The sequence below is a fragment of the Hibiscus syriacus genome, unplaced genomic scaffold (assembly GCF_006381635.1).
Source record: "Hibiscus syriacus cultivar Baekdansim isolate YM2019G1 unplaced genomic scaffold, ASM638163v2 tig00111085_pilon, whole genome shotgun sequence".
Taxonomy (NCBI): Eukaryota; Viridiplantae; Streptophyta; class Magnoliopsida; order Malvales; family Malvaceae; genus Hibiscus; species Hibiscus syriacus.
This window is the reverse complement of record NW_024062976.1, coordinates 216,985-229,794: the sequence shown is the minus strand read 5'-3', so window position 1 is coordinate 229,794 and position 12,810 is coordinate 216,985. Positions and strand designations below refer to the sequence as shown.

The 12,810-nt window shown below is 36.1% G+C and overlaps 1 protein-coding gene, 1 non-coding gene and 1 pseudogene across 2 annotated transcripts; 2 read left to right on the top strand and 1 right to left on the bottom strand.

Moving 5' to 3' along the window:
• The first annotated feature begins 4,290 nt into the window (after positions 1-4,290).
• LOC120152118 lies at positions 4,291-5,252 on the top strand (annotated as a pseudogene).
• Positions 5,253-6,093: 841 nt separating this feature from the next.
• Positions 6,094-6,167, bottom strand: TRNAI-AAU. The gene has a single exon. It is a non-coding gene; the product is annotated as a tRNA-Ile (tRNA).
• A 79-nt stretch (positions 6,168-6,246) lies between these two features.
• Positions 6,247-7,915, top strand: LOC120152133. The gene is made up of 2 exons (XM_039164414.1): positions 6,247-6,412; positions 7,516-7,915. Exons 1-2 carry the CDS (start codon positions 6,300-6,302, stop codon positions 7,733-7,735), a joined length of 333 nt encoding a protein of 110 aa, XP_039020345.1. The 5' UTR covers positions 6,247-6,299; the 3' UTR covers positions 7,736-7,915.
• The last annotated feature ends 4,895 nt before the right edge of the window (positions 7,916-12,810 follow it).

Below are 12,810 nucleotides of genomic sequence, written 5' to 3'. Positions count from 1 at the left end.
AATATACCGCAGAATCCATTTCACAGCTTGCCAATGCTCCTTTCCAGGATCATGCATATACCTGCTCACAACCCCAACTACATGTGAAATATCGGGTCTCGTACACACCATTGCATACATCAAGCTACCAACAGCACTTGCATACGGAACCTTTGACATGTATTCTCGTTCTGCATCATCCTTAGGTGACATTGATGCACCGAGCTTGAAATGAGGAGCAAGGGGTGTACTAACTGGTTTTGACATCTCATTTATGCCAAAACGTTTTAGTACCTTCCTAAGATATTCTTTCTGAGACAAACAAAGCCTCCCCAATTTCTTATCCCTTGATATCTCCATGCCTAGAATCTTCTTCGCTTCACCAAGATCCTTCATCTCAAACTCCATGTTCAATTGAGTCTTTAGTTTCGCAATTTCTGTCTGACTCCTGGAAGCTATCAACATATAATCAACATAAAGAAGAAGATATATATAGGATCCGTCTTCTAGCTTGCGTAAATACACACAATGATCATATTTGCTTCTTGTGTACTTCTGCCCTATCATAAACTTGTCAAATCGCTTGTACCACTGCCTTGGAGATTGCTTCAATCCGTACAACGATTTTTCTAATTTGCACACCATCTCTTCTTTTTCAGCAACTTTGAATCCATTTGGCTGAGTCATGTAGATTTACTCATCCAAGTCTCCATGTAAAAATGCAGTTTTTACATCCGTCTGAACTAGTTCCAAATACAACTGCGCTACCAAAGCCAACAAAATTCTGATGGAGGAATGTTTTACAACTGGAGAAAATACTTCATTATAATCAACTCCCTCCGTTTGAGCGTAGCCTTTAGCCACCAATCTTGCTTTGTAGCGGATGTTATTCTTGTCAGGAAATCCATCTTTCTTTGCATATACCCACTTGCACTCAATTGCCTTCTTTCCCTTCGGAAGACTAGCTAGTTTCCACGTCTGATTCTTTTGAAGGGATTGCATTTCTTCATCCATGGCGATCCTCCCCTTTTTATGTTCTGAACTTTGAACTACTTCATTAAAAGTGGCAGAAACGTCATCAATTGCAATTGGTGATGCAAAAGAGACCATATCAACATAACGAGCAGGTTGTCTAATGGTCCTTTTTCCCTTTCTGAGTGCAATTGATTCATGTTGCTGTGGAGGTTCATGGGTTTGAACCTCTTCTTCATCTGACTCTTCTTCTATCATAGGAGAGTCAACATCAGTTTCTTTACTGGTTGGGATAATCTTGCTTCCTTCAAACTCCACCTGTTTGGGAGTTTCATCTGTCTGGTCCAATTTTTCTGAAGTCACCTTTCTCAACATGGTAGATTCATCAAAGGTAACATCCCTGCTGAAGATTATTTTCTTTGTTTCTGGACACCAAAGACGATAGCCTTTCACACCAGAGGTGATCCCCATAAAGATCGCATTCTTTGCTCTTGGATCCAGCTTTGACTCCTTAACATGGTAGTATGCAGTGGAACCAAACACATGTAAGGAATCATAATCTGTAGCAGATACTCCAAACCATTTCTCTAATGGTGTTTTACCACCAATAGCAGTCGATGGTAAGCGGTTGACAAGGTGACAAGCATAGACCAAAGCCTCAGCCCAAAATTCTTTGCCTAACCCAGCATTAGACAACATATACCGAACCTTCTCCACTAATGTCCGGTTCATACGCTCTGCCACCCCATTCTGTTGTGGTGTACCTCTGACAGTGAAGTGCCTGACAATACCTTCCTCTTCACAGACTTTCAGAAATGGATCATTTTTGTACTCTTCATTATTGTATGTACGGAGACGTTTGATTTTTCTGCCTGTTTGAGTTTCTATCATCTTTTTCCATTTAAGGAAAAATCCTAGCACCTCATCCTTTGTCTTCATTGGATACACCCAAACTCTCCGGGAAAAATCATCAACAAAAGTGACATAATAGTGTGTTCCTCCCAATAAAGTTGTCTTGGAAGGCCCCCATACATCTGAATGAACATAATCCAAAATACCTTTAGTATCATGGATTGTTGTTCCAAATTTCACACTCGTCTTCTTCCCTTTGATGCAATGCTCACAAAAAACTAATTTGCAAGCCCGAGCACCCTTCAATAATCCTTGATCTATCAGTAATTTCAAGGATTTTTCACCAACATGCCCCAAGCGCATATGCCATAACCTGGTTGCTTCTGCTTCGACACTTGTGTTTTCTTGTTTGCCTTTCTTTCTCAATTCATAACTATACAAGGCAGCAGTTACTTCACTGAGAGACACATCAACCTTCAAATGAAGTAGAGTAGTTTCAAGATACTCAAACTCATCAGGAAGTGATCCCATCAACATCAGAGCCAGATCTTTGTCTTCAAAAGTCACGTCCATATTCATCAGATCAGTCACCAGCTGATTAAAGCTAGTAATGTGATCATTCATAGTGGTACCTGGTACATAGTTGAAGCAGAACAATCTCTTTTTCATGTAGAGTTTGTTCTAACCGCTTTTCTTCAAAAATTTCTCCTCCAGTGCCTTCCACAATTTACTTGCAGAAGTTTCCTTAGAAAATGCATACTTCTGCTCTCTAGAAAGACACGATCGAATAGTACCACATGCCATTCTATTGATCCTCTTCCATTCTTTCTCCTCAACATCATCTGGTTTCTCTCCTTCAATAGCAATGTTTAGACCATGCTGAAATAGGGCATCTAGAACCTCACTTTGCCACATGCCGAAATGATCGGTGCCATCAAAAATCTCCTCTTCAAATCTAACATTTGTCACAGCATTTCTTGCCAAAATTGAAGATGAAGAAGCGTCAGCCATTTCTGCTACAAATTCTATTTAATAGCTGCCAATGCGGAATGACAATTATCCCAAGGAAATTTTTTCTGATGTGGAAGATCAGCCTAAGCCGCAACCACAGAGCATACTAAAATAAACCAAGAGCGTTGATACCAATTATTGTGGAATTCGGGTTAATTTCCACCAATAACAGATTAACCTTCGAAACTATTATCTAGGTGACTAGTGTGAAAACGATTGTACTAAAAATCACCCCAATGTATATTCCCAGGAAAGAGGAGGGGTCACAATGGTCCATCTTAAAACCCACTTTCCTTAGACAGAACTACCAATACAAGTAATTTTAATAGGACAATAATTAACAACAACTATACCCGACAATAGCTATTAAATAGACATAAAAGATAACACTAAAATATCTCACTAATAGAGGAAATATTATAAAGAGAGAAAGAATATAAATAGCCTTTAATATAGAAGAAGGCTTATATTTGTGGGATGATTAACTAAAGAGGATGATGGAAATATTACAAAAAGAGAAAGAATACAAATAGCCTTTAATATAGAAGAATGCTTATATTTGTGGGATGATTAACTAAGGAGGATGATGGCTTTATTTATAACAAAAGAATTTCCCCTCTTCCTTATACACATGGGACTTTACCAAAAACCAACATATTCTTCACTACTATCAAATCAAGCATCCCTCACTGCTTACAAAGCTTATTACTTTATAAAACAAGATCTCGACAATGAACAAAATCTTTAGATGTACCATTTTTCATTTTATAATATTAATGAACAGTTTCAATATCTTACACATCAACACCTATATATAGCCATTGTTCATTAGAATATTAACTTTGGTCCAATTAAGCAATGCCCTAACATTCCAAATATGCTATATATACAGATACGACGTAAAGGTGTGAAAAGATCATGAATGACTCATCAAAAATCTCCCCTTTTCACCATATATTTAATTCTTCCATTACCATAAATTGCATCCTAGAACCTTCTTTGGTAATAAACAATTCCTGATGCATTCATTTAAGAATTGTTTATGCCAACAAGTGTTCCATAAAGATTGGACCATGAGCCATTTTCAAGGAGACATCAACTTGTGTTTTTGGCCTAAAAGAGTCAGATTATGTCTATATTGTTACTATGACAAGACAATGTAGTTCGACATTGTGTTATGGAATCACGATCATGTAATAACCAACACTTGTCGGTCTCTATCTGGTTAAAAAATGGACTGAGCTGGTGAACACCTAGACATTTAACACTTGTGCTAAACTGAGAGGAATTCAAGCTGAAATTTGATTTCAATAATCTTGTCTTCCTGATGAGATCATCAAAATGGATTTTTTAAAAGGGAAAGCATGGAACTGACAAGATTGAAGAGATATATAAGAGAGTTAAGGTGAGAACTCGTGTCAGGCAATCTGGAGACAACAATTTTTAGTGAAAGTTATTGGGAAAAAGAAGTTGAAAGAATGGTTAGAATGATGGGTTGGGAAGCTCCAAAACTAGGGTTGAGGAAAGGTCCTTGGACTCCTCAAGAAGATAAGCTGCTTACTGAATATGTTAACTTTCATGGAAAAGGACGATGGAGTTCAGTAGCTAGGTCTGCAGGTACATATATGTAATTACCTTGGATAAATTAAATGAAGAATATTAAGTGAATTATGGTTTTTTATTTTTCTTTTTTCTGGTTTGAATAGAAGTGGGAAGAGTTGCAGGCTTAGGTGGGTGAATTATCTAAGGCCTGGTCTTAAAAGAGGTCATATAACACCACAGGAGGAAGGGATCATTATTGAATTGCATGCACTTTGGGGTAACAAGTAATAATGCTTCTTCTTCTTGATTTATTATTATTTCTTCTACTTTTCCTTTAATATATATGTATGTATGTATGTATGATTACGGTGTTTGATTTGTATGTGAAAAATCAAACAGATGGTCTACAATTGCAAGATACCTTCCAGGGAGAACAGATAATGAGATAAAGAACTATTGGAGAACACATTTTAAGAAGAAAGAGAAGTCTTCTCTGAAGCAACAAAAAAGAAAAGCTCAGATTCTAAAGCTAAAACAACAGCAACAGGAAAAACCAGAAGAAGCTGGAGATCATGGAAAAGTACATAGTGAAGCAGTAGAGATCACTGATCAATCGCGAGGGAAGCATGAGATGGTTTCCTTGTACCCTATTTCAGAGGATCAGTGCTTGTTTCAAGAGCCAGCTTCGAAGAATTCTTATACTGCAAATGCTGCTTCTTGGATAGATCAGTTTCTGGTAGAGGAAGGGTTATTAGGGGGGGGGGGGATTGTGGAACCTAGATGATGATCATCATCATCATCAACCTGGTAATTGCTGCAACAAGACTGCCATGCAAAACCAAGCAAATACAGCTTATTATAATTGTTTTGGAGGGGATGGAGGGTACATTTTCTAATTATATAATTTTGGAACCTTGTTGATTTATTCTCCAGGAACTTCTGCATCTGCTTCACTAAGTCGTAGTTGAAAAGATTAATTAATTAGTACTTGTTTTACGAATTGTGATATGTGTGACATTGTTTGCATAAGCAGTTAAATAATATGATTCTGAAATTAATTAAATTAATCTTAAAATAAACAAACTTTCTTTTGAAATGACTTTTAAAATTGTTCCTTTTTTTCTCACATAATTTATCCTTTAGTTCTTGGACTTCGAATATCTTCGCAAAGTTTAAATCCATTTTGATTATGTTATTTGAATGGGTCCCTTCATCATGAATGTACCCAACAATGTTCAACGGGAAATCTTACAAATTAGAATTCACAAACTCAATATGTAAGTGAAAACATATCTTGAGATATGATAATTAAATTATTTTGAAATTTTAAGTTTTATGAATGAGTAATAAAATAAATTATTTAATTTATATATTTTTTAAATTTATTACTAATCCTAATCGAGTATTACAGATGCGATGACGACTCTTTCAACTTAATTTGCTTTATTCGCACACACCAAAATTCGAATCTATGATCTTACATAAAAAAAATTTAATGTCTCATCCTACTAAACCAACTAATTGTTGGTATTTAATTTATAATTTAATTATAAATAAAATTTATACTCAAATTGAGTAGGTTTTATTTGATGATAAAATAACTCACCAATGCAATTTGTCAAGTTTTAAATAATTAGATGGACTTTCAGTTAGCAATTAACAACCGAAAGGTCAGATTTTGGCCCAAAGTGTGACCAAATCGGCCTAACACTATAGCAAAAGACAAAAAACTAAATTTGGCCCATGCAGGTTTCGAACCTGCGACCTTCGCGTTATTAGCACGACGCTCTAACCAACTGAGCTAATAGGCCACTGTTGTTTGAGTTCAATTTAAAATATTTAATTATTATATAAAAAAAGTACATTTCATGGCACCCCATAAAGCTAAAGTGAATTACTGAATCGATAAGGTTTTAGATGTCTTATCAGCAACAGAGCAAAAAATGGAACACATAACAGCAAGCGAAGTTGCAGGCTTTGGAGTTGGCACTTTGTTACTGTGTGCCACGATTGCTGCCCCCAAAGTTGATGCTTTCATCTCTGCTTCACAAAGAATGTAACTGTTCTAGATCCATTTTTGTTTCTGTTTTAAAGATTATCACCTATATTTTAGTTTGGAAGTAAAACCCAGATTTTAGTAGTAGTATTAAACATTGGAAAAAGTAAAACATTTTTTTACTGGGTATGGGGGTATGGGTAAAAGTTGGGTGCTTTGATTATTAGTTTGGTTCATGATTTGTGAGTTTGACACCTTTTGTTATTTTGGTTTAGTTTTTGTTCTTCTCTTGTTGGTTTACAATTGGATGTCCTTTGGAAATGCTACCACTGACCACTGTACTTTAACTCAGTTCATAATTTCAATGTCTTTTGTATTCCTAGAATAGATTTAATTGTGGGGTTGTTTGAATTTTTATGAAATGATTACTATATCTTCATGTTTCATATATGTTCTTTGTGATGATTGTATCTCAAACCAATGCACTGCCCTACATAGAATTATTCAACAACAAAAAATGACTTTTATTGTCATGTTATGGTAGTGCAAATCAAAAGTGACCCGGAAGGAACCTAGGATTTAGCCTACTCAGTTCGCCCAGTAACTTTTAAGAGGCGATATCTTGCAGGTTAGAGTTCGAATTTTGAAACCGGTAATCCCTTCCCCTATCTCCAAGTTATGACATCCTTTACATCTAAAAAAAGGTGGCCCTGAAGTAGTAGACTGAATATAAAAACCCTTTCAGAATCATCAGCTTCACTTTCGTCTTGGTGATGTTGTTATCCTGCTATAGTAATTGTGGTTCATTTATTTAGGAAAAGCTTGGATGCCAATAGTGGAATGCATATAAAGGTTGCCTTTTTGGTTTTTCTGATGATAAACATAAGGATTATGCAAGGACTGCTTTAGGGGGGTAATGGATAAAGCTCCAGCATCATTGTCGAGTGAATGAACTAAATCGATTTCTTTCTAAACTGAGTTGCACATTATCATATTAAGGTAGGTTATATGTCTTATCTATATTATGAGGCTCCCCACTTTTATTCAACTTTGATAGAAAAAAGAGAAGTTCTGGTATATGTTTAATTGGCTGCTGTAATCTGCACGGTTAGGATCGTTGTTAATACAATGCACGAGCTGATATGCAACCTGTTAACTTGCAGTTCATTGGGCTTGTGCAAGAGATGTGGTGATCTACGGGTGATAGCATGCTCGAGATGCAGGGGAACTGGATTAATCAAAGCAAATGGACCATTAAGTTTTAACCTCATTGATAATTTGTATCAGTCCGAGGAATTTAAGGTAAAATCTGTTGGATGTACAAAATGTCAAGCTAGAGGTCACTTCAGCTGTCCCGATTGCTCTAATACAACTGCTGGTTGATTCTCGATCGTGCCATGGAATTCGTTTTTACTCGTGCTCGTGTTTAATATATGATCATTAGCTGTCTTCCTAAAGCCATTGTATGTACACCGGGTTCTGTAAATCCACTTGTGGAAGGTGATTTGTGACAATGACACCTATTTATACTGGTTTTATTCATCAATCCTAATGTTATGATGATGATGTCTGATGAATCCGATCGCTTTTATTCGGGTATGTCATAGACACCGGCGTTTGGACATGAATGATTTAGGGAAAATGATTGAATGGAAAGAATTTGGTAATCCCACTTGTACATCTGATTGTTTTGGATCATGTTTGTTTTAGTCGTCTTTATTGTAACATCTCCTCGACTAATAAAGATGCATATATGATTATGACATGATTATTACCCACTTGCAACATATTTTACATCACAAACTTATCTTCTTTCTTAGGTTGTTGAATCGACAGCTCACATTCATCTGTATTTTAGAAGCTTATCAATTTCAAGCATTCTTTTTTACTGATTTCTCACAAGATGATGATCATGTCGTTGGGTGGATAGGCAACTCTACCACTAAGTTAATGTACTTTTGTTTTCTCGTTTATTGTTTTCTTTAAAATATTTGTATTTACTAATTATCCTTCTCCTATTTAAACATGTGTAACATGGCCTGTATGCCCAATTTTTCATTTATTGAGTCGTGAAATGATGTGACTTCTTTTACTAGCTTTTGTAGAGTGCATTGAATCTAACCTCTCCAAATTGCCATCATTTTGATCATCAATGACAACTTTATTTTTTCAGATCCCACATTCTGAAAGAGCAATGAGATTGTGATTGACATGGTGTGCAAAAGTGAAGATGAACCAACAGGATAAAAGGTGGAACTGATCAGAATACTAAACTTAGCATTGTGTCATTGACATGTCCTTTCTCCACTTTCATTCCCTTCATATATTCTCTCATTTTGTTGCAGTGTTTCGGTAATTTCATGTACATTATATTTAGTATTGTATTATAAGAATTAAATTTTAATAAATAAAAAAATCCCTAGAAAATGTTATAGAACTATTTTTCTCTAATAATAATAAAAAAACCTACTCTTTTACAATATTCATAGAGGAGAAAACATTTTATACATTCTAAAATTTTAATATTACTCTTGAAAAGCATAGCTAAGCTCTGAAAGCCACTTTTGCCTGTTGTCAAGAATGCCACGTGTCTCACAGTGGTTTTTAAAATTTTAACTCTATATTTACGCATTCGTACGGCCCCTGATACTCTGAGACTCACCAGTAGTTTACTCACCAGTAGTTTACTCACTCGCCAATAGAGCAGTAAAGCGTGTTATGACAAGTAATCCATGTAAAGCTTTCTGACGGGATCCGATAAATTCGATTTCGTGGGAATCCAAGACTCAGGCACTTTTAACACGTGTTTTACAAGCTAATTTAATTTAAAAATGAGTTTTACAAATAAGATTCGACCGGTTCAAGTCTACGAGATACCAGTGATGAAGATCTTCTCATGTCTTTGATGTCGAGATTCGCATGGAACTCTTGCATTTACTGTGTCCGAAAAGAAATAAATTTCAGGAAATTTAGAGGGATTAAAAGTGAGCAGTACTTTCCTTTAGTTTTCTACGAGATTTGGAATTTTGTCATTTTTTTTGAGGTTACTATTTATATGAATAGTAAAATTTGGTCGGCGATACGAATTTGTCGACGGAGGTGTTCTAATACACGGTGGTTCGCAAGAATTGTCAGAAACGATCCAAACAAAACTAGATTCGAGTGAGAGCGATGGCTGCAGACGAAGGGAATGTGAAAATTAAAAAGTTCGATGGTGCGGACTTTGGCTTTTGAAATATGCATATTAAAGATTTTATATACCAGAAAAATCTATATCAACCTCTATCAGGAAAGCAACCAGAGGGCATGAAGAATGAAGATTGAGTTCTTCTCGACAGACAAGCCCTCAGAGTTATTCGACTGACGTTGTCCCGAAATGTTGCTTTTAACATAGCAAAGAAAAAGACCACGGCGGGTCTTATGGAGGTTATATCCAGTATGTATGAGAAGCCATCGGCCTCAAACAAAGTTCACTTGATGAGGCGATTATTCAATTTGCTGATGACGAAAGGTGCATCAGTGGCTCAACACCTAAATGAACTCAACACAATCACAACCCAGTTGAGTTCCGTGGAAATTGAATTCGATGATGAAGTTTGAGCTTTAATTCTCTTATCATCTCTACCAGACTGTTGGAATGCTACTGTTACAACGGTCAGCCTCATCGGGAAACAACAAATTAAAATTCGACGATGTTCGAGATCTGGTATTGAGTGAAGAAATTCGACAGAGAGAATCAAGTGAAGCATCAAGCTCCTCAGCCTTGCTCACGGAGTCTAGAGGGAGAACTTCAGAAAGAAATTCAAATCGTGGCAGATCAAAATCCAGAAGGGGAAAATCAAGAACGGTAAAGAAATATTTTACTTGTTATAATTGTGGCAAGAAGGGTCACTTTAAAAGAGATTGTCGAGCACTGAAGAAAGATATCGGCGCACAGGAATCTGCCAACATAATAGAGGAGACAAGTGATGCCATGATTCTAAACGTCAACAGTCCGATTTGCTGTTCAATAAGAACCAGACACATCAGAACTGAGACACTCCTCCAGAATTCCTAAACCAACCCAGCGTTATTCGCCTTCTTTGCACTACTTGTTACTGACTGACAATGGTGAACCAGAGTGCTATGATGAAGCAATGCAGGTGGAGGATTCAGTCAAGTGGGAGTCTTCCATTAAAGATGAAATGGACTCGCTTATGTCAAATCAGATGTGTGAATTAGTTGAATTACCACTAGGCAAGAAAGTGCTCCATAACAAGTGGATTTACAGGATCAAAGAAGAGCACGATGGGAGAAAACGCTACAAAGCAAGATTGGTTGTCAAAGGTTTTCAGCAAAAAGAAGGTATTGACTACAATGAAATTTTCTCTCCAGTCGTGAAACTGTCTACAATCAGACTGGTGTTGAAAATTGTAGTTGCAGAGAATCTACATCTTGAGCAGTTAGATGTAAAGACAGCTTTCTTTCATGGTGATTTGGAGGAATAAATCTATATGAGGTAGCCAGAAGGCTTCATAGAGACATACAAGAAAAACCTGGTATGCAGGTTGAAAAAGAGCTTGTATGGTTTAAAACAAGCTCCTAGACAGTGGTCAGAAGTTTGATAGTTTCATGAGTAGCAACGATTTCACCAGATGCCAAGCAGATCATTGTTGCTATATCAAGAAGTTCGAAAACAACTTCATTATTTTATTGTTGTATGTTGATGACATGCTTGTTGCATGTTCAAACATGCAAGAGATTATAGACTTGAAGCAAAAATTGTCGAATCAGTTTGCAATGAAAGATCTGGGCGCTGCAAAGTAGATTCTTGGGATGAGGATCAAGAGAGACACACAGTCGAGGACTTTGATGTTATCACAGGCTGAGTACATAAAGAAAGTACTCTCTAGGTATGCAAGATGCTAAACCAGTAAGTAAACCTTTAGGTGTTCATTTTAGTCTCTCCAAAGAACAGTCACCAAAGACGGAGGGAGAACGTGCACACATGGTGAATGTGTCGTATGCCTCAACAATTAGAAGTCTGATGTATGCCATAGTTTGTACTAGATCAGATATTGCTCATGCAGTGGGAGCTGTTAGTAGGTACATGAATAATCCAGGCAAAGTACACTGGGAAGCTGTCAAATGGATCCTCAGTACCTACGGGGTACTACAAACAAAGCACTTTGTTTCAAAGGTGGAGATACGATATTGACAGGCTATGTAGATGCTGACTTAGCCGAAAATGTTGATATCAGAAGGAGCACTACATGGTATGTCTATACTCTAGGAGGTATTGCAATGAGTTGGATTTCTCAACTACAAAAGATAGTTTCTCTCTCCACAACTGAAGCAGAATATGTCGTTGTTACGGAAGCCAGCAAGGAGATGGTTTGGCTCCAAAGTTTCTTGGGAGAGTTAGGCAAGAAACAAGAAAACAATGTCTTGTATTGCGTCAGTCAAAGCGCTATCCATCTAGCAACGAATCCATCTTTTTATTCCAGGATGAAGCACATACAATTGCGATATCATTTTATCCAGTCTCTTCTGGAAGAAGGGATTTTGAAACTTGAAAAGATTAGTGGAGCTCAAAATCCGGCAGACTTGTTGACAAAGACGGTGACCACGAACAAACTGAAGTTGTGTTCAGCTTCAGTTGACATGCTAGAATAACAAGACTAGAAATGCTGTTGCATCGATCGAGGTGTGAAGACAGATTAAAATCAGTCTTCAAGTGAGAGATTGTTGAAAGTATTAGTTCAAAGTTTGGCAACCAACTTTGAAAAAAATGGTTTACAAAGTTTGATAAATATTTATTTGAAAAATAGTTTTTCAAAGTTTGGTAGATGTTTGTTAAAAAATGATAATGAGATAATTACAAATAGTCATTGCACTTTAAGGTATTTACAAGATTAGTCCTTCAGTTTCAACTATAAATACCCTAACCCATTTAGCTTCAATATCATCCCAAAATCATTTTTTTATCCCAATACTAGAGAGTTTTCTTGTGAGTAGTGAGTGTTTTGTAAAACCTGTAAATTTTCTCTCTTAGTAAAAGATCTGCAGCAATACGGAGACGTAAGCAAATTGGCTGAACTCCGTTATCAATTTCGGGTATTATTTTTCCGCTTTTATTTCGCATTCTCACTAATCTAGTTATAGGGAAATTATTTGTTCTCGTTTATTTCCCAACACATCCCACTCTTATCATAGCTTTAAATCATAATTAGCGATGTAACAAATGTTAAAATTTATGTCACTTTAGATTAAATTTTATAATTGGTATAAAAGACATGGCATAAAATATAAAATTTAAATTTTACATTCAAATACATATACATTTCTCAATTTTAATAATTTGAATTTTTAGGTATATGAACCGAAATTTTAGATAGATAATATTTAATATCTAAAAATTCACAACCCTAATTGCTAATAAATTAAAAAAAATTAACATGAAGGTATTTTTATTAAAG